General features: G+C 46.2%; 1 protein-coding gene across 3 annotated transcripts in view; it reads left to right on the plus strand.

The window, feature by feature from the left end:
• LOC116947773 (regulator of G-protein signaling 7-like) overlaps positions 1–23824 on the plus strand; it is a 133628-nt gene that overhangs the window by 91130 nt on the left and 18674 nt on the right. For all 3 annotated transcript variants that reach the window (XM_032963908.2, XM_032963906.2, XM_032963907.2), the window contains exons 7-9: positions 1867–1931; positions 2561–2637; positions 6293–6374. In XM_032963908.2, the coding sequence (XP_032819799.1) occupies positions 1867–1931; positions 2561–2637; positions 6293–6374 (224 nt within the window). The remainder of the gene's footprint in view (positions 1–1866; positions 1932–2560; positions 2638–6292; positions 6375–23824) is intronic.

The raw sequence follows: 23824 nt of genomic DNA on the forward strand, positions 1-23824 counted from the left end.
CGTAGCCGCCGAGGGCAACTCAGCATCGATGGCCGTCACCCATCTGAGAATCCTCCAGGCCCGAACTTTCTTAGCTTCAACAGATCCTGAAGAATACCTGGCTAGCACATATCGGGTGATTTGACAGAACGAAAAAAATCCAATGCACGTACTGCGTGCTACGATCACAAAATCACGCGCCACTTTAATCTTCACTGATGACGATATACCGTGCCGTAGATCCGTTTTTGTTTTAAAGTCTACTGCGCTGGTTCCTGCAATGCCGCGGCGTAACTTACAATAAAGCCGGGATTTCCCGTACGAGTCACCTCCAAATTTCGGTCTCCGTTGTCACGGCTGTTGCCTTTTTCGTGTCGAGCTTTTAATTATCTACGTTGTGTTGCTATGCATGCCGCCTGCCTTTGTGACAATGTGGCATTTTTTTCTGGAGGATGTCTAGGCGCTCAGGAAGTGCTAAATTACATTATGTAGGAAGTGCCATAATAATTGGATGCAATGCATGCGGAGTCAATTTTTCAAATCATGCCGATTTAACGAATTCAAAGGAATGTCTTTCACCACCCCCCCTCCCTCCCTCCCCCAAGCTGTACTGCAAACCGGGAGCAAAGTAGTATGGTGCTGTTGTGATGCCCTTTTGTGTGCCGTCTTCCATTGTTCACGCACGGCGGTGACCTCCTCTAGGTTGACTCGGCTTGAATTGAGTACCATTCGTGTGCCGATGATTGAGCAGCGTGCGTTTACGGGAATAATCGCGGTGGACAGAGAGAGGGGGTCACCGGTCACACGGCCCCTGCAGACACGCGCAAAAGAAACCTGAATAATGGAGTTTACCGCTCGTTGTTCACCGCGTGTGTAGGATTATCGCGTAGTTTTTTTTTGCGGCTGCACCGCATAGCATCATCTTCGGGTTGTGCAGCATATTGTTCGGTGACGTGTCCGACGTTTCGCCGCACGTGCTGGGAGCTTCTTCAGGAACTGAGTTGAGCAGCGCTTGCTCACTTTTCTCTCCAGGTGCTCCGGTTTCCTTCCAGACGAATAAAAACAGCGTGGGAACCGGCCTGTCAGAGAGTTAAGACTAGTCGAAGTCAACAACTGCCGACACCAACAGCAGCCGGCATCGCGAAATAATCTATTTACTATTTTAAAGGTTTTTTTTATTTTACCAGGTAAGGCGCACTGAGATATACAGCTCTTTTTGCAGAAGCGACCTGGCCACAAATGATATCTCAACAAAGTGGCTCATCACGTGGAAATGTATAGCAGCCAAACACTCTAAACGCGCGATGTTTCCAATTGTGGAGCGAAACATTGGATGTACCCGGCGAAGAATCCATGCGACTAAGGGGGGGGGGGGGGAGAGAGAGACAAGCAAACTCCAAACATACTGGCGTGAGGCTTGGGCGAGGGAGTTAACGTCCCTGGTGAGATGGGAGAGAGGGAGCTGGTCAGTGCTCACTTCAGTTCCGAAAGAAGCTCCCAGCACGTGCGGCCAAACGTCAGGCGGCGTTGCTGAGCGAGACGCGGTACGACCCCAAAACACGTCAGAGAGTCGAATAGGTTTTCCCCTGTTTTGTCTGGCAACAAAACAGTTGTGTTAAGACGTTAAAACACCAAACTGGAACCTTTTACAAGGAATCATGTCTGCGTTAACCACGTATACTTGTGGTCAGAATGCAAACAAAAAAAACGTACTCTGATCATATATGCATTGTCTTTGAAACAGTCGTACTACAGTAGCACGACCGCGGTAACCTGTGGGGGTCGCGTGTGGCGCTTGCGAATCGTTCTTCTGTGGGGTCGCGTGTGGCGTCTGCGCGTCTTTCCGTGTCTGCTTAATTGTCAACGCATCCTCCGCCTTCCCTACAGCCGTGTATTTGTGCAAGAGAACACTGCAAAACAAATCCCGCTCGGAACTGGCAGACTACGAAGCGGTGAGTTATTCTGGGGTTTTTATTTATATTTGAAAATCGCTTCGGTCAAGTCAGTGACATCATCGTTATAATTATTATCCCGCTTGTTTACCCAGTACAGCTCCACCGAGTCTCGGGACTCATTTTTCACGTTTTCTTAGAAAGGGACAATGATTGCTAACGTACGTTCCACTCGAGTAATGTATGACTAGATATTGATAGGTACTTTAGTTCAGTTCGGTAGTGTGTACACAACAGAGTTGCGAGTTGCTTTGAAGGTCCCTCTCTTTCTACACACAATCCTCATGCGTACGTTGCGTGCACGTAATTCTTGGCTACAAATCTTGAGAGATTCCCACGCTGGATGGGTAAGTTCCTTAAATCCGCCTGCATCTGTCCACCCAGAGGTATAAAATGGGTCACATGTGACGGGGTCAAGTGTGGGTACTCCCAGCTCTTCTAAGACGCCGGGTCTGCATGAAAGAGTAGGCCAATATATCATCGAGAGGGGCTCTCCAGTGGAGGGACTTCCACCAGCGGTTGCGCGAGCAAGCAATTTAAAGGGCTGTGTTTTCACCCGCGAATGTTCCGCTCCCTGTATAGGACGGCGACGGATAACCCCTCGGGATGTGTGCCGCTTGCTGTTTCAGGAAAGCCTGGCGAGGCTTCAGCAGGCGTTTGCGCGCAAGTGGGAGTTCATTGTGATGCAGTCCGAGGCGCAGGCCAAGTAAGTGCATGCTCAATTTGCATCCTGGCAGCGTGTTTTTGCAGCGCCCTCAATGCAAATCGGATGAACCAGCAAACAGTTTATTTCTTCCGTAATTGGCGTGGATAGGAGAAGGTAAATATGAACAATGAAGGTGCCATTAAACACCGTGTTGCACGAGGCTGGTGAACATTACGGGAAAGAATCCCAGTGCAAACAAAAAAAAACCTCGTATTGCAGTAAGTAAAAACACAACTATTTATCATGAAATATATTTTGCTTTAAAATTTTCATTCAGTTCGTATAAAACATAAGGGTCGGTGTGGTGCGACTGTCACCCGTGTTCAATTGCCGGTCGTGATATCTGTAACCAATCCTGTTAACCCACACTGACCAGCGTGGTGAAGTATGGTCATACAACCCCTGCCTGTGATCGACGCGGCATGGGAAGGCATTCGTCCATCAGTGGATTTACAAGGGGGAATGCGATTTTATTAACAATATTATAATTATATGGGGCATAAAAAACTATTCCGCCAAATTGCTTTTGAGGAACGTTTTAAACATTGTCAATTATACATCGTGACTATGAGTACCGTATTGATTCAAACCCTTGCAATTCAGCAAATTATAATTTGAGTAAAACAATCGCATTTTTTTGTTATTATGGTTAATGTGCCGTAGTCGTGTTTAGTGGATTAGCTGCACCTTCAATTAGCATGCATTGTCTCATTAACAAACCCTTGATTCGTAAGCTCACAGCTAATTCATAGGGCCACGTAAGAATCAATGTTTTTCAATTCATATATGTTATACGTAATGGTGTTCATGCAGTCTTGGATTCAAGGCCTCCGGCTAAGTTAAATAAACTTCCTCGGGTGAAATCTCCCCTTAGGTCACACAAATCTACTTTGCAAGCTCCACTCACCGCTATTTTATCCACCGACCACTGCACCTCAGGGCCAGGGCCAGGAAAGAAAATGTCTTTGAGCTGGTCTGGAGGCCGAGGGCAGCCCTCGAGAAACCCAAGCCTGGATTCACGTTGGCTCCAGCAGCCACTGGTGGCCGCTACTACATTCAACACAGTTTTAAGAAGAGTTGATTGTGGAATCGTGACGCGACTGACAACGATTCATCAAATCTCCGGTGGACGAGGAGTCAATTGTTGCTCTCCTGAGTTTGGACCAGTGCTTATGAAACGTTTGGAAACGTGTACCATGACACGTGTACCATTGCACGTGTGCCACCACATGGTGAAAGGGTATTTGATGTGCCATTCTAATTGCGTAGAACCTTGTTCTTGGGGGAAGTTTTCATCGATCCCTTCACTTTTCAATCAGGACCAAACTAACTTCTTCGTGTCTATATATCATCCCAATGACCAGTGCCAATGTTAACCCCAAGTTTATGGCTCGGTATATCGCCACGTAGTGACTCTAACAACCTACTAGAGGAGCACGTGATTATGCCCCCCCCCCCCACCTTGTTATTGGCCCCTTCAATCAGCTGGTGCAGTGTCGACATCTGACTTCAAAGATCCACCCGTACAGTGTCCACCCGTACAGTGTCCACCCGGCTTTAGGTGAGGTGTGAGGAACCTTTTTTTACATATATACTGAGGGCCAAAGTAGGACTTTCAGATACCTTTGGTGGGCCACGCACTAGCGCTCACTTTGGTCACATCTATCACTGCAAAGGGGCCCTTGCAGTGACAGAAGTGACTGATCACGCTAAAATTAGAAACACAGTACTACCACCAGGTCAAAAAAAACATTGCCCTCTTAGTACCTGATTAGTGCGGCTAAGATTACCACGGGCTGTAGACTCCCTCCCCCACCCCTGCATTTCCGTCTTCACCTTGGCTGCCGACCTCTAGCTGCCACTTCAATGCCTGCATCGGTAAAGCGCCCTCCTCCGTCCTCTGCACACGCGTCCCACCAATCACCGCACGTCCTTCCCGATTGCACCTGCAGCAACGTTTGGCTCCCCACGTTATATTGAATTCTGATCTTCCGTTACCGAGCCTGCCGGAGAAGTCCTGGCATCTTCCGCATGCACCCACACTGAAATGCTCCAAGCTTTCTATATGGTACGTAAACATATGAGCAATTTATCCATACCGGATTCTGATGCAGGATTATGGATTATTTTTGTTATATCAAACAAATTGGGTACGTCGTGTTCAGTTGCGGCATTTGGGTTACATTAAATGAAAGTCGAATTCATTTCATGCGCTGGTAAAGTGAGTGGGGCATCGTGCACGTCCGTGAATGCCCTCAAAAAAGGCTCTGTGAGTTGCATTTGGATCAATCGCAATTGGTGGGGGGGGGGGAGGGGGTGCACCATTGTTATATCTTTCCATGATAATTAAACATCAATTGTTGAAAGGATGAAAGCTAAAAAAAAGGCCCCAGTAATATGGCATCGTCGCTGTGCCTCGTGTTTGGCCGTCACAGAAAAATATTTCTTGAATTTAGACAGAATCGACACCAATCCCCTGTCCTATTTATATTAAGCTAAAAGTAGATTCATTGAAAAAGCCATCCCATTTGACCTTGGCAGCGACGAGGAAGCGGGGCGGGGGAGGGGAATGGTTCGTGGGTTTTTGCTCCCCTCCTTAATGGTGTATTGTGGTCGTGCTCATTAGACCTGCGCTGTGTTTACAATGTATGAAGGCGGCTTTAATTGGCTCCCTTAGCGCTATCTGGCTACAAAGCGCCAGATTTATGAAGCTGCTTAAGACCCTCAACAAATGTCATCTGTGGGGCTGGTGTCTCGAGTTGTGTGCACGCTCGGGTCGACGCGGCACGGCGTCACTGCGTCACATCGTACGGCACGAGAGCCACGATAATCGTCGCATCGTCCCTTTCGCACAAAAAATATCGTCGCCTCGTGATTATCGTTTGATAATATTTTCCATTTCCTGCACAAAACGTTAATGAAACATGGCACTAAGTCGTTACAATTGTAAATAAACACCGGTCATCGATTTAATTACCACTTACCAGTAAGGTGTTTTCGAAAGTAATTGATGGAATGGCAATTATATGACATCATCATCATCTTTGGTGTTGGTCGAGTTATGTAATCGATTTTGTACATACACAGACAAGTACCCTCATGTACATACACAGACAAGTACCCCCATGTACATACACAGACAAGAAAGGTTGGGGAGAACACACGCACCAGGGCCCATGCCACCCTGGTTATTACTGCGGGTGTCGTGACCGTAATAGTACCAAAGTGGATGTTAAAGGTTCTCCTGTATGTCATTCTCAATAGTATGCCATTGTGTGCTGGCACGAGGGTCTAATTTCTACAAATTCGAAAAGAACCCGCTAATTATTCCCACGCCTCTGATTAGCATGGTTGGCTGTGTCCAGTGCGAAAGAAGTTCAACATAATACATACTCAAGTGGAGTAATACACAGCCATACATAATACTCAAGTGGAGTAATACACAGCCATCGTTGTACCCTACCGGCAGACTAATTCCCAAAGGTCACTCTATTTAGACAAAATAAACTCTCTTGCAGTGCGAAACCTCAACGGTACTCACTAACAGCTCTTGTTCTTGCAGCCATAGAGACTGAATTTAGGAGCTGTGTCTTTCTGTGTTTGTGCCTGCATCTGTTTCTTGCAATGATTTTTTTCTCTTTTTGATGTTTCCCAGGATTGATCGTAAACGTGAAAAGGTCGAGAAAAAAATCACCGAGAGCCAAGAGAGGGCCTTCTGGGATGTTCACAGGCCAGTGGTAATATCTGTTTCTTTTTTTTACAACTGTCCTCTGTCTGTGTTGTTTGGAAGTGGTGGTAACACGAAGAGTAAAATTACAAAAAGATAGATTTTAGAAAGTGCATTAAGCGCATACTGCAGTCCATCTCTAAGTTAAGACTTTGTAGTCTCCATGAGTTGATACAACCTAGCATTCCTTGACTGGATAATTTATAAAGTAAGTACCGCTGTGTGGGAAGTCAAGGACAGTTGTCCTTAGAAAGACTGACCTTCACCATGTGAATGTGGAATTTCCACCACCGGCTCCAATGCTGCCAATTGAGAAGTGCTTCCCCATTTCTCATAAAATAGTTTACATCCCATTACTCTTTTGAGAAGGGGGAAATTTATTTCGATTAGAGTGCATGCTAAAGTAAGAGTATAATAGTTTAATTTGCAAACCTTTGTCAATGAACTGCTGGATTAAAGCCTCCCCCCACACAATGCCAGTACGGGAGTTGTTTGACCATACTTCACGGCGCTGATCAATGTGCGATGGTCAAGGAGAGCCCGAGACCAGTTTATATATCGCTCACCCTTGACGTTAGCCGTGGCCAGGAATTGAACTCAGATGGCCAAGGTTCATAGTGCAGTGGGCTCGCCGCCATACCACTGTGCCACTGCTTGCTTAAGTATATGGACACATCAATAACAATTAACAAAAAGTGATTTTCTTGTAACAAAATCTTTAACATGCTAACGAGCAATCCATACCAGGATAGTCCTTTAAAAAAAATCTTCCCGTCACCGGTCCACCCAGCAGTATAAATAAGTACACCACAGTTAGCCGGTCAGCAGGCCTCATTTGGTGGGGTACAACGTGGGTACTCCCACATTTTCAAGACGTCTGGGCAGCGTGGAAGAGTAGCCCAAATTGCCCTCCGGAGGGGCTCCCGAGTAGATGCTCTTCCGCCAGCGGTGGCGTGAGTGAGCAATTGCGGGGTTACGCAGACGTTAAGGTGCGCGCTAAAAATATGTGGAATGGATTTCTCCTGTCACGAGGAATGTAGTTGCTGTGCGTTTTTCAGTCTCTTGAGAGATTGGCGCCGTGGTTGTGCGATTAACTTAATAAAAAAATCTATCGAAAAATCCTAATCATACTTGGTTCATAAATCACAGTGACTCATCCAGGCGTCGACAGCATTTAGCTCTGGCTGACCTGATGTGTATCTGGCCAGGAGGTGTGGCTATAGAGTACATGGCTCGTGATTGGAAGGTTGCGAGAGTGCAAATCCTGGTCGAGGGTCGGCTAAGGTCATCGTCCACATTCGGTTGATAAAAAATAAGAACCGCTCAGCGAGGAAGTCAACAGTTGCCCTATTGAAATACCTCAGCCGTAGAAATGTTGAATTTGCATCACTGCCGCAAGGCTCTAAACAGGCAATGATCGCTGTTAGTCGATTCAAGAATGTATTACTTTTCATCTCTTTGTTACCGTCTTGTTTGTATTGTCTACAGTTTGATCACTTTATTAACCTACTACCACTACTGATTATTATGATATTATCAGGAAGAAAAAAAAACATTCACAACAGGTGTATTTTAGAACTGTGGGTCACTGTAAGTTGCCTACGTCTCACCAGACCAATGTATAAATGACAAAAGCTCCAAAAGACAACTGAGACTACTTATTGAAGAGCCCAAGAGTAGTGCAATAAACATCTCAAGCACCCCAGAATGGTTTCTTTGCTTCTTTAATTGATCGATGTATCCTCTATAATGCATGAATTGTGTCCAGTCCACTCAGCCAGCATTTGCTCCAGAATACCCAGTGTTTGATTAGAGTGAAGCGAGCCTCTTTTTGTTCAATTGCAATACATTTCCTGGTGTGTTGGTTTACAGCTGACATATATTAAAAACAAATGGAGTAAATAATTAGCCGTGTTGCTAAAAAAAAATATTATCAGTTCCCTTCAACAACCATAATTGTGTTGTAAAATAACTGGATCACACTTCAGAGGTGGCTAAACATAGCAGAGAGGAAGCCAAGAGCAATTCAAAGTTGCGTCAAGTTAATCAATCACCGTTGAGGTTAAATGGTAGAGGAATATTTTGTAAAAACGCGGCTTGCTCATGCGGTTTGTTGGCCTCTAAGTATCCCATTATTGAGATGGCCGGGGTGATTTAAGGCGTCGGAGCACTGGGCTGGCACCACTGACACCCTGGGCTTGAACGAAAAGGGACCTCAAGAGTAAGGAGTTGATAGTCTCAGCCCCTGGTCGCCAAGTACCTGCCCAAATTATACATCGTTCCGCACTTCATTTAGATTTACCATTCCAGCTCTGAGAATTCAAATATTGCTTGGGTTGTCACGCCACAAGCATTACCTCTTGTATGCAGAGCGGGTGGGTAAGTGCTGCCCTCTACTGTGCGGACCAGAGATCACTGGACGGGATTTTAAGCCGTAGCTGAGATGCCTCAATGCACACGGTGGCACGTGGTGGCATGGTACGCGATGGCACGTGGTGGCACGGCACGCGGTGGCACGGTACGTGGTGGCACGCGGTGGCATGGCACGCGGTGGCACGGCACGTGGTGGCACTCGGTGCCACACGGCGGCACGGCAAGAAGTGCCACGGTACGCGGTGGCATGCTGTGGCACGCCACGTGGTGGCACGTGGTGGCACGTTACACAGTGGCACGGTGCGATGGCACGGTGCGGTGCTACGGCACGCGGTGGCGCAGCGCAGTGGCACGGCACGACCGGACTTCTGGGCGAATACCTCCCAGGGAAGTGCAGCTGCGTTTCGGAGCTGTGCACGCGCGCACACGGTCAAGCTGACAGACAAATGTAGCCATTAGCACGGCCCGTTTATTACGCCATATCTCATTATTGGATCGGAGGAGACAGCAGCAGCATCATTACCTCGGCGCGCTCCTCTCTAGTTCCTCTGTTTTGTGTTGCATGAGTGGCCAAATTAAATTAGAGCCAGCACTGACCATACATCCACCATCGTGTTTATTCATTGCAAGCAGTTTATCACCTTTTCTAAAACCAAATATTTTAGTTCTGTATTGTTCACATATGCAATAGATTTTAATAAGTGTCGTGTTTTCCCCAGCTAAATTTATATTCCAATCGCACTATCCCGCAGTGTCGTGTAATGAGACAAAGCAAGCGTCCACTTGGACTTCTCGTAGAATGACCGCCTGTTCCCTTGCGTGAGAGAATGGTCCGTGGAAGGGAATGTCAGAACTACTCCTGATGATCCTTTCAAATGACCTCGTATTCACAGCCTTGGGAAGCTTAACTTTCCTGCCACACAACTCGCTGTGTTATATTTGGAAATGTTAATCATAATTGGGTTCCTGGTGCAGTCGTCTGTGATCAGGCTGGGACCTTCAACTGACTGCACCTAAGAACCAGGTTTAACCACAGGTGGCTTAAACGCAGTTTCGAACCCAGGATCTTAGCGGCGTCGGCTTAGTGCTCCGACCCATAGCATTAAGGTGGTCATGACATATGCATTAATTAAAATGTCTGCTTTGCTGTATAAATAGGATTGTCAATAGGTATTTATTTTTTCTGTAAATGGTTTAGTAGTCTAGCACTCAGGGCACGTACCTTTCGATTCAAGATTTGTCATTGCAATTCAACCTCGGCCCTATATTATGTTGCGGTGATGGAAAACCCCGGTGATTTTTTAGCAATTCCAGGAGGGCCCTCTGTGAGTAGTCGAACGATGATTCTTGTTCGAGTATAGCCGAGGGTTCATTGTATAACGATGCAAAATACATTTTAATGTGCCCAGCTATATGGAAGACATCAAGGCCATAATACAAGTTTTACGTAGCCCTACCACGTAGAGCCTGTTTTGTGAATCCACTGCTGGATGAGGTCTTCCCCACGCCTTGCAGGCTACGAGGCATATTTGACCGTCCTTTACCACGCTAGTTAGTGGGGGTTGGAACATGTGGGTGGAGTGCAGAAGAAAAATGTTGTTTCGCTGCACTTCCCTCTACTGCCCACAATGCCTATGGCACCTGACTTTACGCACTGCGGTCGCCCATTCAGGCACTGAGGCTCAAATCCTGTTTAACTTTCGAGATCTGACGTGATCGCGCCCATTCTAGGTAACTTGGGTCATTGACTCAATATGTCGCTAATAATCGCTGTAGTTTCAGATTTTTGGCAAACATATTAATTCAATAGTTTTATTTTAAGTTACGAGGGAATTCGCCGCTTGTTGGGTTAGTTTTATACATTCATATTTTACGCGAATATCAAACACCACTGAAAAACACAATGGAAATACTGTAAAGACATTTGAGAAGTGTTTTTGTGAGAAAAGATGAGCTTCAAGTTGTTACAATGTTTTAAATGAGGGATGTGTACCGGAAATATTCGATAACCCAGAGAATCGATTTTATAAAAAGTGCACTTTCATTGAGAGTAGCCTTATTAAGTGTATGATAAGTATCACAATAATTCTAACAACCTCGATAACGCCGTCACATGGCAGGCCATCACTAAGGGTCCTGAACAAACGACAAACACTTTCAGGGTCAGTCATTAGGCATTAGTCCGTTGCAGTGAGAATGAGATGTAGTATCGCCGCTCATGGCTCATGGCGAGATGAGGAGGTGTGAGTCTTGGAATGACGCCAGATTATTAAGGTTATTTTGGCTGCTATAAAGTTTCACATGATATGCCAGTTCGCTGAGCAATCATTTGTGGCTAGGTTGCTTCTGAAAAAGAAGCCTATTTCTCTGTGGGCTGGTAAAATAAATAAAAAATAGTTGAGTTTTATTTGTATTTTTTTGTAATTTGCTTACATTTCCTATACTTTGCACTCCTATCGTGTTTTGGTATTGTTGTTGCAACGTCCTGACCCAGTTCCCCTACTGGACATTTGTGAAAAGGAGCTTTATAGCTCATCGGATCTTTCCAGTACAAATAAAGCATTCTGATTCTAATTCTGCCTCAGCGCCTCGGACGTCCAGTGGCAAGGATCGTGCCAGGCGTGTGGGCCGGCACAAGCAGCTGCTCAGTTGCCGAACATCGATTGCATTTTTGGAACACGGATGACAAAGGGGATGGGGCTGCAGTGGAATAAAATGTTGTCAAATGTTATCAAAAAGAGAATTGTTAAGTGTGACGATGAAGCTTGCATGGGTGTATGTTAAAATATAAACGTGTAAATATATGCAGGTTTGTAAGGGACAAAACTCAAATGATATATTACTCTGGTAAGAAATTATTCTGGTGAGAATTAGTTATGGGTACTGATTGTGTAAGGTTTATGCGGAACCTAATTGATGTTTGCCATCTTTGCCGGCACTTTTGTAAATAATATGCACATGTATACGGCTGTATGCTGGTTCAATGAAATGTATTATTTAGATTTTTCTGTCCAGGAAGATAATTAAATATGCTCCGCGTTCTGCAACATCTTTGGCTATACATGACAGCAAGACATTATTATCACCAAGAGCGTGCCATTGTGTATGCTCTTCGTGTGATTGTTTTTTGTGTTGCATGGAATTTTTACATTTCCACAAAGTTGCTTGCAGGGCACTCACTCAAATTAAACATTCAAACGCTGAGTTAAATTTCTTTCCCCGGGCTGATGTTGCTGCAAGACGTTATCACTTGGCATGGTGGCAATTTTGTATAAACTTACTCTATTTAAAAGGGATGATAATATACCTGTATTACCACTGTGTTACAGCCCTTTGTCTATCCACTGCAGCCGCATGAAGGCCACCCCATGCTCTATTAGTCAAGTTATTTGTTGATTTTGCATTGGCAGTGGTGCACAAACCCAACATTTATTAAACACAGTCAATCATACTGTGTGGCTTTAAAAGGAAAAATATATAATCGGCGATGTGTTGGGCAACGTGCTATGAGGAAGGGCCATTGCCCAAAACGTTGCCAAACATACATATGTTACAGTGAGGGAAAAAAAGTATTTTATCCCCTGCTGATTTTGTACGTTTGCCCACTGGCAAAGAAATGATCAGTCTATAATTTTAATGGTAGGTTTATTTGAACAGTGAGAGACAGAAAAACAACAAGAAAATCCAGAAAAACGCATGTCATAAATGTTATAAATTGATTTGGGAAATAAGTATTTTACCCCCTCTCAATCAGAAAGATTTCTGGCTCCCAGGTGTCTTTTATACAGGTAACGAGCTGAGATTAGGAGCACACTCTTAAAGGGAGTGCTCCTAATCTCAGCTTGTTACCTGTATAAAAGACACCTGTCCACAAAAGCAATCAATCAATCAGATTCCAAACTCTCCACCGTGGCCAAGTCCAAAGAGCTCTCAAAGGATGTCAGGGACAAGATTGTAGACCTACACAAGGCTGGAATGGGCTACAAGACCATTGACAAGCAGCTTGGTGAGAAGGTGACAAAAGTTGGTGCGATTATTCGCAAATGGAAGAAACACAAAATAACTGTCAATCTCCCTCGGCCTGGGGCTCCATGCAAGATCTCACCTCGTGGAGTTGCAATGATCATGAGAATGGTGAGGAATCAGCCCAGAACTACACGGGAGGATCTTGTCAATGATCTCAAGGCAGCTGGGACCATAGTCACCAAGAAAACAATTGGTAACACCCTACGCCGTGAAGGACTGAAATCCTGCAGCGCCCGCAAGGTCCCCCTGCTCAAGAAAGCACATATTCATGCCCGTCTGAAGTTTGCCAATGAACATCTGAATGATTCAGAGGACAACTGTTTGAAAGTGTTGTGGTCAGATGAGACCAAAATGGAGCTCTTTGGCATCAACTCAACTCGCCGTGTTTGGAGGAGGAGGAATGCTGCCTATGACCCCAAGAACACCATCCCCACCGTCAAACATGGAGGTGGAAACATTATGCTTTGGGGGTGTTTTTCTGCTAAGGGGACAAGACAACTTCACCGCATCAAAGGGACGATGGACGGGGCCATGTACCGTCAAATCTTGGGTGAGAACCTCCTTCCCTCAGCCAGGGCATTGAAAATGTGTCGTGGATGGGTATTCCAGCATGACAATGACCCAAAACACACGGCCAAGGCAACAAATGAATGGCTCAAGAAGAAGCACATTAAGGTCCTGGAGTGGCCTAGCCAGTCTCCAGACCTTAATCCCATAGAAAATCTGTGGAGGGAGCTGAAGGTTCGAGTTGCCAAACGTCAGCCTCAAAACCTTAATGACTTGGAGAAGATCTGCAAAGAGGAGTGGGACAAAATCCCTCCTGAGATGTGTGCAAACCTGGTGGCCAACTAAAAGAAGCGTTTGACCTCTGTGATTGCCAACAAGGGTTTTGCCACCAAGTACTAAGTCATGTTTTGCAGAGGGGTCAAATACTTATTTCCCTCATTAAAATGCAAATCAATTTATAACATTTTTGACATGCGTTTTTCTGGATTTTGTTGTTGTTATTCTGTCTCTCACTGTTCAAATAAACCTACCATTAAAATGATAGACTGATCATTTCTTTGTCAGTGGGCAAACGTACAAAATCAGCAGGGGATCAAATACTTTTTTCCCTCACTGTATATCGATGGATTTGTTGAGTTTGTTTTGTGTTTGACAAGGTGCTCTTTGACCGTAAATCGCCACGCTGGACAGTGCGGGTTGGTGTAGGGCAGGGGGTGGCCAACCTGTAACCGACCAAGAGCCAAAAGGTACCCGTGAGTTCTGCAAAGCGGCAAGTGTAAATAATATAAGTCTAGATGTATATTGACAGTTTTCGGCACAGCACGGGAGACATTCATTATTAATGATCGCTTTGCTACTACTGTGATAGTGTGTTCCACATTATGCCCCCTTCGATAGAGCTGTACGTGGTGGATTAAAGAATCACGTGCGGCTCGGGAGACGCCGGTTGGCCACTGCTGTTGTAGGATGAGCTCGGCACCGTTTATTATATCACTTGCCACTGATGTTATCCGTTCCTGGGAATCGTACTCAGCTAGCCGGGCTCACAGCGCAGTGCGCTAACCACTCTGCCACCGATCCACCACCGCTGTTGCATTATTCTACCCGGTTCATGTTGGCTTCCAACTGACAAATGCTAACACGTTGTACAGGCATGTAAGGGTCCACCGATGCATTGATTAAAGTCGATCCTTAAGCTCACGATGCACGTGCAGGATCGCCCGTGATATGTTTTTTGCTAATGGTATGCAAAACGGTACGATCATGTTATACTTAACAAAGCTGTACAAATGAGAAAAGGAAAAAAAAGAGACACAAAATTAAACCAGACTGTTAGAGAGGACACATGGGAGAATGTATTCTCGTGTAGAATGGTGCTCGTGAATCATTGCACAAGTTATGGAATCGCTGTGGGGTGGGGAGTGAGTTGGGGGGTGAAACGTGACATCTAATATTTTGTCAGTGCAAGGGACCGTGAGGTATCGGTAATGGTGTTTTCCTTTATTCGATGTAATCACAGATAGCTTCACTGCATCCTGCTGACTTGACGAAACCTAATTTTCAAGTCACATCGCCGATAGCACCATTTTAAACGTTCTGCTTTAGAGTCGTGAATGCTGTGCATTGCGAATCATAGAGTGTAGTCATCCATTCATTTCAGCTCGTTGTTGCAACAATGAGCAGTATCTCTTGGCAGTGCGCTGGGCTGTAACACCCTTCACATTGGCTCGAGAGAGAGAATTGTAGTGGGCAACGTTTCTTGCTGAATATATATATTAAGCCCAGCTCATTGGGTTTCGACACTTCTCCGAAGTGTAACGATGGAGCGTTAAGATGCCATTGGGTTTTTTAATGCTGCCAGCTTGTACGAGCGTTCTGTCGTTGTAGATTCACCCACGTCTCTTTAGATTTAATAACGAAAGAATGCAGTTTCGAGTAAAAGCAAAAGGGCCAAACATCCAGCCTACAGTGAGAACAGCCAACAACTGCCCCAAACAGACAAAGAAGCCAGTGCGGTCTGAGGTCAGAGGTCATGCCCATCTCCCATGACACCTTTCAGTCACATGACTCTGCAGCCTCCTTTGACAACCTTTTGTAGACTAAGATGCACACTACACCTTGTCCACGATGTCTGGCCAACTTGGGAGAGTCGGTCAAACGCCCTCCTCAGGAGAGAGACCCTTCTGCCAGCGACTCAGCGGCTCGGAGGCCCTTCTGCCGGCAGTGTTGAGCGCAAGCAATTGCGGGGTTGTACCTTTAACTTTTTATTGTTGATGTGGAGCACTATGGATAATAAGTAAACATTCTTTCCTCTCTCTCTCCACATACAAAAAAATACAGTACAATGTTTTAGCCCCAATGGTCGACTGGCATTCTGGTCTTACGTGAGCCAGCCCTAGTGTCAGCGCACTGTAGGATGCAGCCCTGTCCTCACCATACGGGATCGTGGGGATTGTTTGACCATACTTCACCACGCTGGTCAGTGCGGGTTACTAAAGGTGGCAGCGGAGACATAGATGTGAAAGTCTTGTATAGTTTCTGTACTGCTCTTCACTGTACACATCGTAGCCCGACAACAGCAGCCTATAGCAGCATGTTCGTGAGTGGTAGTCAACCAGGCTGGAAATCTTGCCGCGCTTGTGGAATCTAACCAGACGGGGTCCATCCCGGATCATGCTGTCACCACAGGCACATGCTCAAAACAGTGTCCTCCCATGTTTACGTAAAAGCGCCCAGTGAACACGAGGTGGGAAACGAACTTTCGCCGTGTACTGTAACTGCAAACTTCCCGACAGGCGACTGGCAAGGTCGATAAAGGCCAGAGGGCCAATTTGCGATAATTGCTCCACCAAGGTGGGGTGGGGGGTGGAGAGGGAAAGACAAATTCAGAAAAATTGATGTGACCCATCACACGGTCTGCCCGTGCAATCACAGGGTGAGCAGCACTCAGCAAAGTGCTCGTGTAAAGATCCATCGTTTTTCACAACGCCTTTTCTCAAACGTTTCACGGTGCCTCATTGGCCTCGCAGAGCTCTGTAACGGAGTGTGCAGGTACACGTTTGTTGTGCATGGTGATATTTTTACATCGCACCTACGAAATGTGGATTGATGTCCGTAAGCGACTGCCAGCGCCCCCAGAGGTAATGATGGCTCATCGGGGGGCCCTAAACAGAAATTATTTTTGGGGTGCTCCCCTCCCTACCCCTTTCAATTCATAAACTCGTACACGTGGGTATTGTGAGGGTCTCACAGGTCGACCCAGTGCTTGCTCGTCCACTGAGAACTTGCCGGCCGATGTCATCAAGAAAGACGACCGAACGCTCGAAAATGCCCTCCCAGTCTGAAAAGCATGGAAGCACAAACACGTCTACCAGAGGTCCTTTCCGGGGCCAACGAACTAACCATGATAGGCCAGCCCAGCATTCCGTATTTTATCACCTCAACGCCGAAGACCTATCCAGAGCGAAATGTGAAGTCTTGTCAAAGGAACTTGCGTAACGAGATGATAGAAGGGATGTCGTTTTAGAGATATAGATGTTCCGAGATGAGAGAAATGTAGACAAAAAATACTCGTCCGAGGTGTGACAATAATTGAGAGACGGGACACACAGACAAGATAGAGATGAAACTGCAATTGAGTGTGATTTCTATTAGGGTTTGAGCTGTTAATTTGATGCACCCATATATTTACGTAAATCAAGGGCCCTGTGCTTTTATTTTGGTATACTGATGCATGTGGCCACCACCGCTGCTCGCTGCAGCCACACGCGAGCGGCTATGAGCTGTGCAGGCGTCGCGCAATAAGCAACGGAGTGGCCGATTCGAATTGATTGCAATTGGCGGAAGCGCCGTCATTGTCTTCGTTTTTCCCTTGCACGTGAGGAATCCCATCTCAAAGGAATCCTCGTCCATTTGCAAATGAAGAGCGCAAGGCAAATCGCCGGCGATGCTCCCCCAATCGAGTCTTCATTGATTACTAGGGCAAGTGCTGTTCGTGAGTTCTTACTTAGGAAGCGCCTTTTAAGTGACTTCTAACTAAGACGAGTTTGGGGGGGGGGGGCAGTGGGGGGCGGGAGGGCAACACCAAAAATGTGTAGCTGCCTTTGTTGTCCGCAGTGTTATTATTGAACGCACCGCACCAGATACCTGATTTAAGTCTGAGTCTACCTAGGTGAGGCTCACTCCTGGTTCATATTTCACACGCAACTGATGTTAGATGCTGGCCTGGCAGGGTAAAGCTCACACACACACACAACACAAACAAAAGACACAGATCCCCCATTAAGCCTTTAACATACTGTTGGCAAAAGTGATGTGTTACTGAACACCTATTAATGCCAGCACGGCACATGAAGGGGTGGGTAGCCAGCACCACCTACCCGCCTTTGTTTTCCCAGTGCTGATGTTTACAAAATAACGATGTCAATTAGTATCGAACTTTTGGGTCCAGGCCAGTCCACTAGGTCGGTTGAGCCAAAAATTGAATACTTGTTACCGTGTGCGCATGTACATTACATCAACATTGGAGAGACAAAGTGGTTAGGAGTGTATGGTCCTCACTGGGACACTGCCTGTCTGCCTTGCTGGTCTTGAAAGGCTTGCATGGAAAGTGCCAATCCTGTAAATTTGTATAAACGAGGGGCGCGTTCCGGATTTAATATTTTGGAATTGTATATGGACGAGTCCGCTTTTTTTCCAGATGACTTCATAGTAACGCCCACTGAGCTATATAGCTCTTTTTCAGAAGCGACCTGACCACAAATAATAGCCCAGCGACGTGTTTTTTTTTTCTTCTTAAATATGTGAGCAAACCAGTGAACCCATGCAGAAATAGGGGAGAACATACAGACTCCCGAGTCGGGAATCAAATCCAGGGCCTTCTTGCTGTGACCGAGCAGCCGTTATCACTGGGCCTCCCTGCCGCTCATGTTTATGGGGGGTAGATGAATATAAGGGAAGCGTGGTTCATTCTTTGTTTTAATTCCTTGTGGGAATGACAGCTGCATTGAGTCACCAGGCATGCAGGAGATGGTGTTCGATAGTGCGATCATGGAAGCTTTGTTCCCAGGGTTTGTTCCTGTGCAGGAGGCTGCTGGGAGGTGGCGATGGGGCTGTAAGGTCTGGCGGGAGGAGGCGCATTCGGATCTGCTAAAAAAAAATACAAATGCCAGAAGGCTTTATCAGCTCAAGAGACGGTAGCGAGGAAAGCAAATGTGTATGTGCATTAAATACCATGGGTGGGACCATTGACCCCCCATGGTGACGAGATGAACCGTTGTGATTCAGGCTCGTGGTTAAATGGAACACTCCAGTGAATGTTAGCACCACTCGTGACTTTAGCGGTGACACAATTACTTATTTACCCAGAAAGCCACATGCAGCCTGTGCCCATTACATACAGTACGACATTAATACCATTGCAACTCATTCGTTTTTTCTACACGCACAATTCCACGTGTGTATCGTGAGCTTCCGAATCTATATCGATGGACGAATGCCACCGTTTCACCCCCATTTAATATAGCAAGTCCGGATAGATTTAGTGGCGGTATATTCACAATTTCATTTACATACATTCATGATGTTTGTGTTCATAAGTGAATTCAGCCAGGTGGTGGCTGCGTGGTTAGATAGCTTCACGAACGGAAGCGTGTGAGTTCAAATCCTATCGTCTCTCCAAGGTCGCGGGAAGTCCACAGCAGTTAAGTTGTGGAGAAATTGACCCCTGCCATGGAAATATGGAATTTCCACCACTGGCTTAGGGTGTCCCCATTTCTCATAAAGTAGTTGACTTTGACATTGTTCTAAATAATCATACGCGTGTATTTTATTTATAATGAGTCCAGAGCTCATTGAGACAGCTCGTGTGTTTTTGAAATATATATGAAGGAAATATGGGGAAAAACAGGGATAAATACAGGTCTAAGAAACGAATAAGGATTGAACCTGGTTTAGCACTTGGATGGGAGGCCACCCTGCTAAATTAGTGTCTCAAACTCAGGGATTTATGAGTAAGTGTAGGAAATGATTAAGATTAATGGAAACAGAAATTGAAGTTGAAATTGTGTAATTATATTTAATGTGATATACAACTTGCTTGCATCGAGAGATTGCTTCCTTTTGTCTGCTGCCCTTGTCGGGGAGGCTGACCCCCGACTCCCCGCTCATCTGCGACCCACTGCTCTCCGACTCCCCCCCCCCCCCTCGCTGCGGCCCCTTCGTGGCATGATTTAAAGGGCCGTACGAACCACCTCGCCCGTGCGCCGCCGTGCCCCTCTCACACGCGCTAACTACGAGCCGCACAGTGGCGAGCCCGCCCACGCGGGTTAAAACACACGCTCGCGCGCAAACACAGGCAGCCACAACGAGCAGGCTCACAACACCGTGCACCCCTCTCCGCACTCGCAGGGACGACACGACAAGGTTTGTTGTTTACTGGCCATTTATTCTCCGATTAACGAAGCTAATCCTACCGTTGTCAGTGTGGGCCAGCAGGGCAGGTCTAACCTATCTCCCGACGGTCTAGGACTCAATCTGTCCCGTCTCTCCATACTCACTCTCCCTAAGGGATATTCCCCTTTGTCTTAGCTCTCTCCTCCGTACTTACGATCCGATTTCGAGGTGTAGCAAGCCGCGGAAAGGCGAGGCTGCACGTAGCTTTTGCTGGGAACCGGGCCTGGCTGCTCTGCGACTCGTCTCACGGACGTTCCAGTAGCAGGGCACGATGACTCCTCCGCTCCCTCGCTCCGGAAGAATCCGAACAAAAGAGCCTTTTGCCCCTGACTTCCCTCCATTTTTATCGTCCCTACATCAAAGGTAACGTGCCGCTAATCCGCTGGCCTCTCGTCCAATCAGGAGCCTCGTATTTCCCGCTCTTGGCTAATCCGAACGGTGTTCTCTCCGACGTCCGCTTTTTACACACGTTGTACACACGTTGTGCAGGGGGAGGGCCCCCTGCCCTCCCGCCGCTCGCTACTCCGCCCCACCCCCTACCTGCCTGCTGACCCGTGTGTGTTGTGGGTGTTTTCTATCCGCGGTGGCTCGGCAGCCCCGTCGTGACCACGTGATTACAACCCAAGTCACGGCGCCGCGGTGCAAGCGAGCCTCGGGGGAGGTCGCCCAATTCCCTGGTCGCAGAAAACCGTGAAGCTTGGGTCCCATGAGTGGGCTTCTGGGTGAAAACCTGTCGGCCAGGTGACCTCCCCTCGGGGCTCTATGTGGGGGTGTGTGTGTGCGTGTGTGTTCATGTGGGGGCTCTATGTGTGTGTGCGTGTGTGTTCATGTGGAGGGGTGGTGGAGGAAGCGCTGTGACGGAAGCCGGGTGGCTTCGTTGCCGCAGCACCCCCGCCATAGGCACGGCTCCCACGGAGCGGCTTCGCTGTTGTGGCACCACATCCTTTCAGATGGGAATTCTCTTCCCCCCGGCCATCTGTGCTCTTCACCCCTTGCTCCGGTCCAAGTGAAGGCTCAAGACCTTCTTCATCTCCTCTGCTTGTCGCTTGAGTGTCTCATCTCCATTGATAAAATAAAATAAACAATCCGAGTAAATATACCACTCATCCTTTCTCATGGTGAACATGTCCCACTGTTCTGTACGGCGTAGTTGCGTTCAGACGCTAGATACATCCAGTTTCATGGTATTGTGTTGTAAATCTAACGGTACATCAAACACATTCGAGTGCAACTTGTGTGTTTTTTCTATCGCTGTGGTCTATATAAATAATACAGAAGGCATTTAAGGAAAGCCAAGAGATTGTCAGCATTTTTCGCCCCCATTTTGCCTTGAGCGACATCAACTTGCACAGTTTCCTCTCTCTCTCTCTGAGCCGGGCAGTGTCTCCATACAGACCATACAAACGTATAACGACGCAATGCCCCGATCCACAAATACGACGGAGACACCACAGCGATACACTCCGCTGCTCCTGACGCGGCTGTCTGGCTTGACCACCTGAATGTGAAATTGCAGTTGATGCTCTGCATCTCCATCAGCCGTGCAAGAGGAGAAGTGTTCGCCGTGTCGGCTGGTTTAGCGCAAGGCTTGTTGATACTGTTTGGAAACTGCCTTCCTGGTTACAGATGTTTTAGCAATGCGATCGATGCGTAAATTACATCATCCAGATATAATAGCTCAGCCTTTGGAACCAGGGTCTCTCGCTGGTAGAGAATTACCCTGTGATGGGAGTTTAGAATTAAATTGGGTTTTATTTTTCAATGGAAGACCGTAGAGGAAAATAATAATACAATTGTGGTTTCAATTACAAATGCTAATAAATAACTTGTGAAAATCAGCCAACCAACCGGCTATTGAATAATTTAATGGAAAACACTTGCTGCAAGGAAAATGCATGCTGTACAGTACTCCAAAAATATCATGTCACATACACGTGTAAGCCGAGGTTTAATTTGTGGTGTGCAATGTGCGCTGTACGAGACGTGTGTTTTTTTCGGTTGTTGTGATTAGCGCTGCGGAGAAACATCCGCAAGTAGAATTTCACGTAACGTGCACGTTTGTGCGCGCGCACACGCAAATCTCGCCAACATTCTCAGCGAGGAAATCAGAATTCGTGCAGACATAATTCGCACAGTCATCGCAAAGCAGTACATGTGCCGGCTCCAATTTGTCGGCAGTCACTGCACCGCAATGATAAATCTCGTTCAGAGCGGTCAAACACGGGCCCTCTGATCTTTGCGCAGGAAGCAACACTAATCTAACATATGAATGACACACACAGGCCATTATTGGGATTGATATCCACCTCATACTTTGTTGTCCTTCCCCGGCACTTCTGATTAGCATGGTTGCCTACGTACGGTGCAAAAGAAGTTCAACATACATTGTGCGATGCACAGGAGCTGATTCCATCCCTCAATCTCCCTGGTGGTTGGCGTCAGCTATTATACCTTCTCGCTAGAAATAAAAAAAGTTTCCTATTTGTTGGAAATTTCCAGAATATCATTTATCATCATGCCTTTGCAGTGTAACATTAATGCTCTTTATTTGTTTTGGCTAAATTAGGTGTCCAATTTGAAAACGGACAGGTAACTGGTTTGATCATGATTGTATCGCCAAGGTGGGAAATTTCAGCGCTGAAATAATAATTGTTTCAGTTTTATTCCTGAAGCCCAAAGTACACAATATCCAATACCGTGTTACACTACAGTATGTACTATGTGTACCTAAATAAACCAACACAAAGTAAAAATAATAAAGTTAAACATGCGAAGAGCAAGTGAACAATTCCGTTGATAACATACGAAAGCAACACACAAGTGCACCACATAGTCCATAAATAACTGTATAATGAATGGATCATTGCTGCAAATAGCATTGGCAAAAGCACATTATGTTAATTACATTGACTGTGCATTCCACTTTAATAAAAAAAAATCAGTGGACACTAAATATTGCGTATGGCAGGAGCGTTAACAATATGAACTAGGCAACCTGAGTTCGATTCCCGGCCTCGGCTAACATCAGTGGCGAGTGATATCTGAACCGGTCCTGGGTGTCCCATCTGTTACCAAGCTGCACTGAGCAGCGTGGTGAGATATGACCAGTGTAGCATCTTAATCCAGACAAGGGGCTCTAAATAGGATTCATATTTTCATGAAATACATAGCAGTTGCACACTCACAGACGATATACCATTGGCATGCTTTCTTTTTATTATTTCAAAATTCACGGAAATGTTTTGCTTTTATTTATGGATCCACGATGTACAAATGCACGTCACCGAATGTATATACGTTTACATGCACAAGTAGACCAGGGTGGTAGGTCTAACAGCAGAAGAAAAATAAACACTTCTCGGCACCAGCACAAAATGTACTGTTCTCTTTTTATTTGTTCGTTTTTCCAAAGCAAGGGTTTGGGAGTGTTGTGTTAAATTAAAGAGATTTTTCAAGAGCCGGCTCAGTGGGGAGGGATAATGCTCAAGCTGTTTGCCTGAGAACTGAACCATCGACTCTGCAGTGAGCATGGATAGTGGACAAACTGTATGTGTAAGTAATTGACACTTGGGCAACCCTTTTCTTGTACTAAAGGCCCTTATTTGGCCCAAAATAGCAGTGCAAGTAAAGTAATCCCTCTTCCATGCTGTACAGCTGTATTCGTTTCGTGACAAAGGGCACGGGTCCGTTACTCTGTAAGCCTCGCAGAAAATTGATTCTCATATCAACACAGCACAGAGGGGCAACTCTTATTCTTGATAGCTGTCAACCAAATAGCACACGTGTATTTACTGTTCCGTATCGTGTAAATCCTGGTGGAGTGGTGGCACATTGGTCAGTGTGATGCGCTTTGACCCCGGCTATCCGAATGCGATCACTGTCCCTGACTAACATAAGTGGCAAGTTGATATCTGAATCACACCTGCTCTCCTGCCCCTTTAACCAACGCGCACTGGCCAGCATGGTGAAGTATGGTAAAACATATGTTTACCCATTAATGATATGGCATGGGTAGGCCCTCATCCAGCAGTAGATTGAAAATGGCTGGAAATATATTTTTCATTTTTTTACTGTAAATCCATACATGTGGCTCTGTGCTTA

This window comes from Petromyzon marinus, chromosome 31 (assembly GCF_048934315.1).
Source record: "Petromyzon marinus isolate PM22_M1 ecotype Great Lakes invasive population chromosome 31, UKy_Petmar_22M1.pri1.0, whole genome shotgun sequence".
Lineage (NCBI taxonomy): Eukaryota > Metazoa > Chordata > Hyperoartia > Petromyzontiformes > Petromyzontidae > Petromyzon > Petromyzon marinus.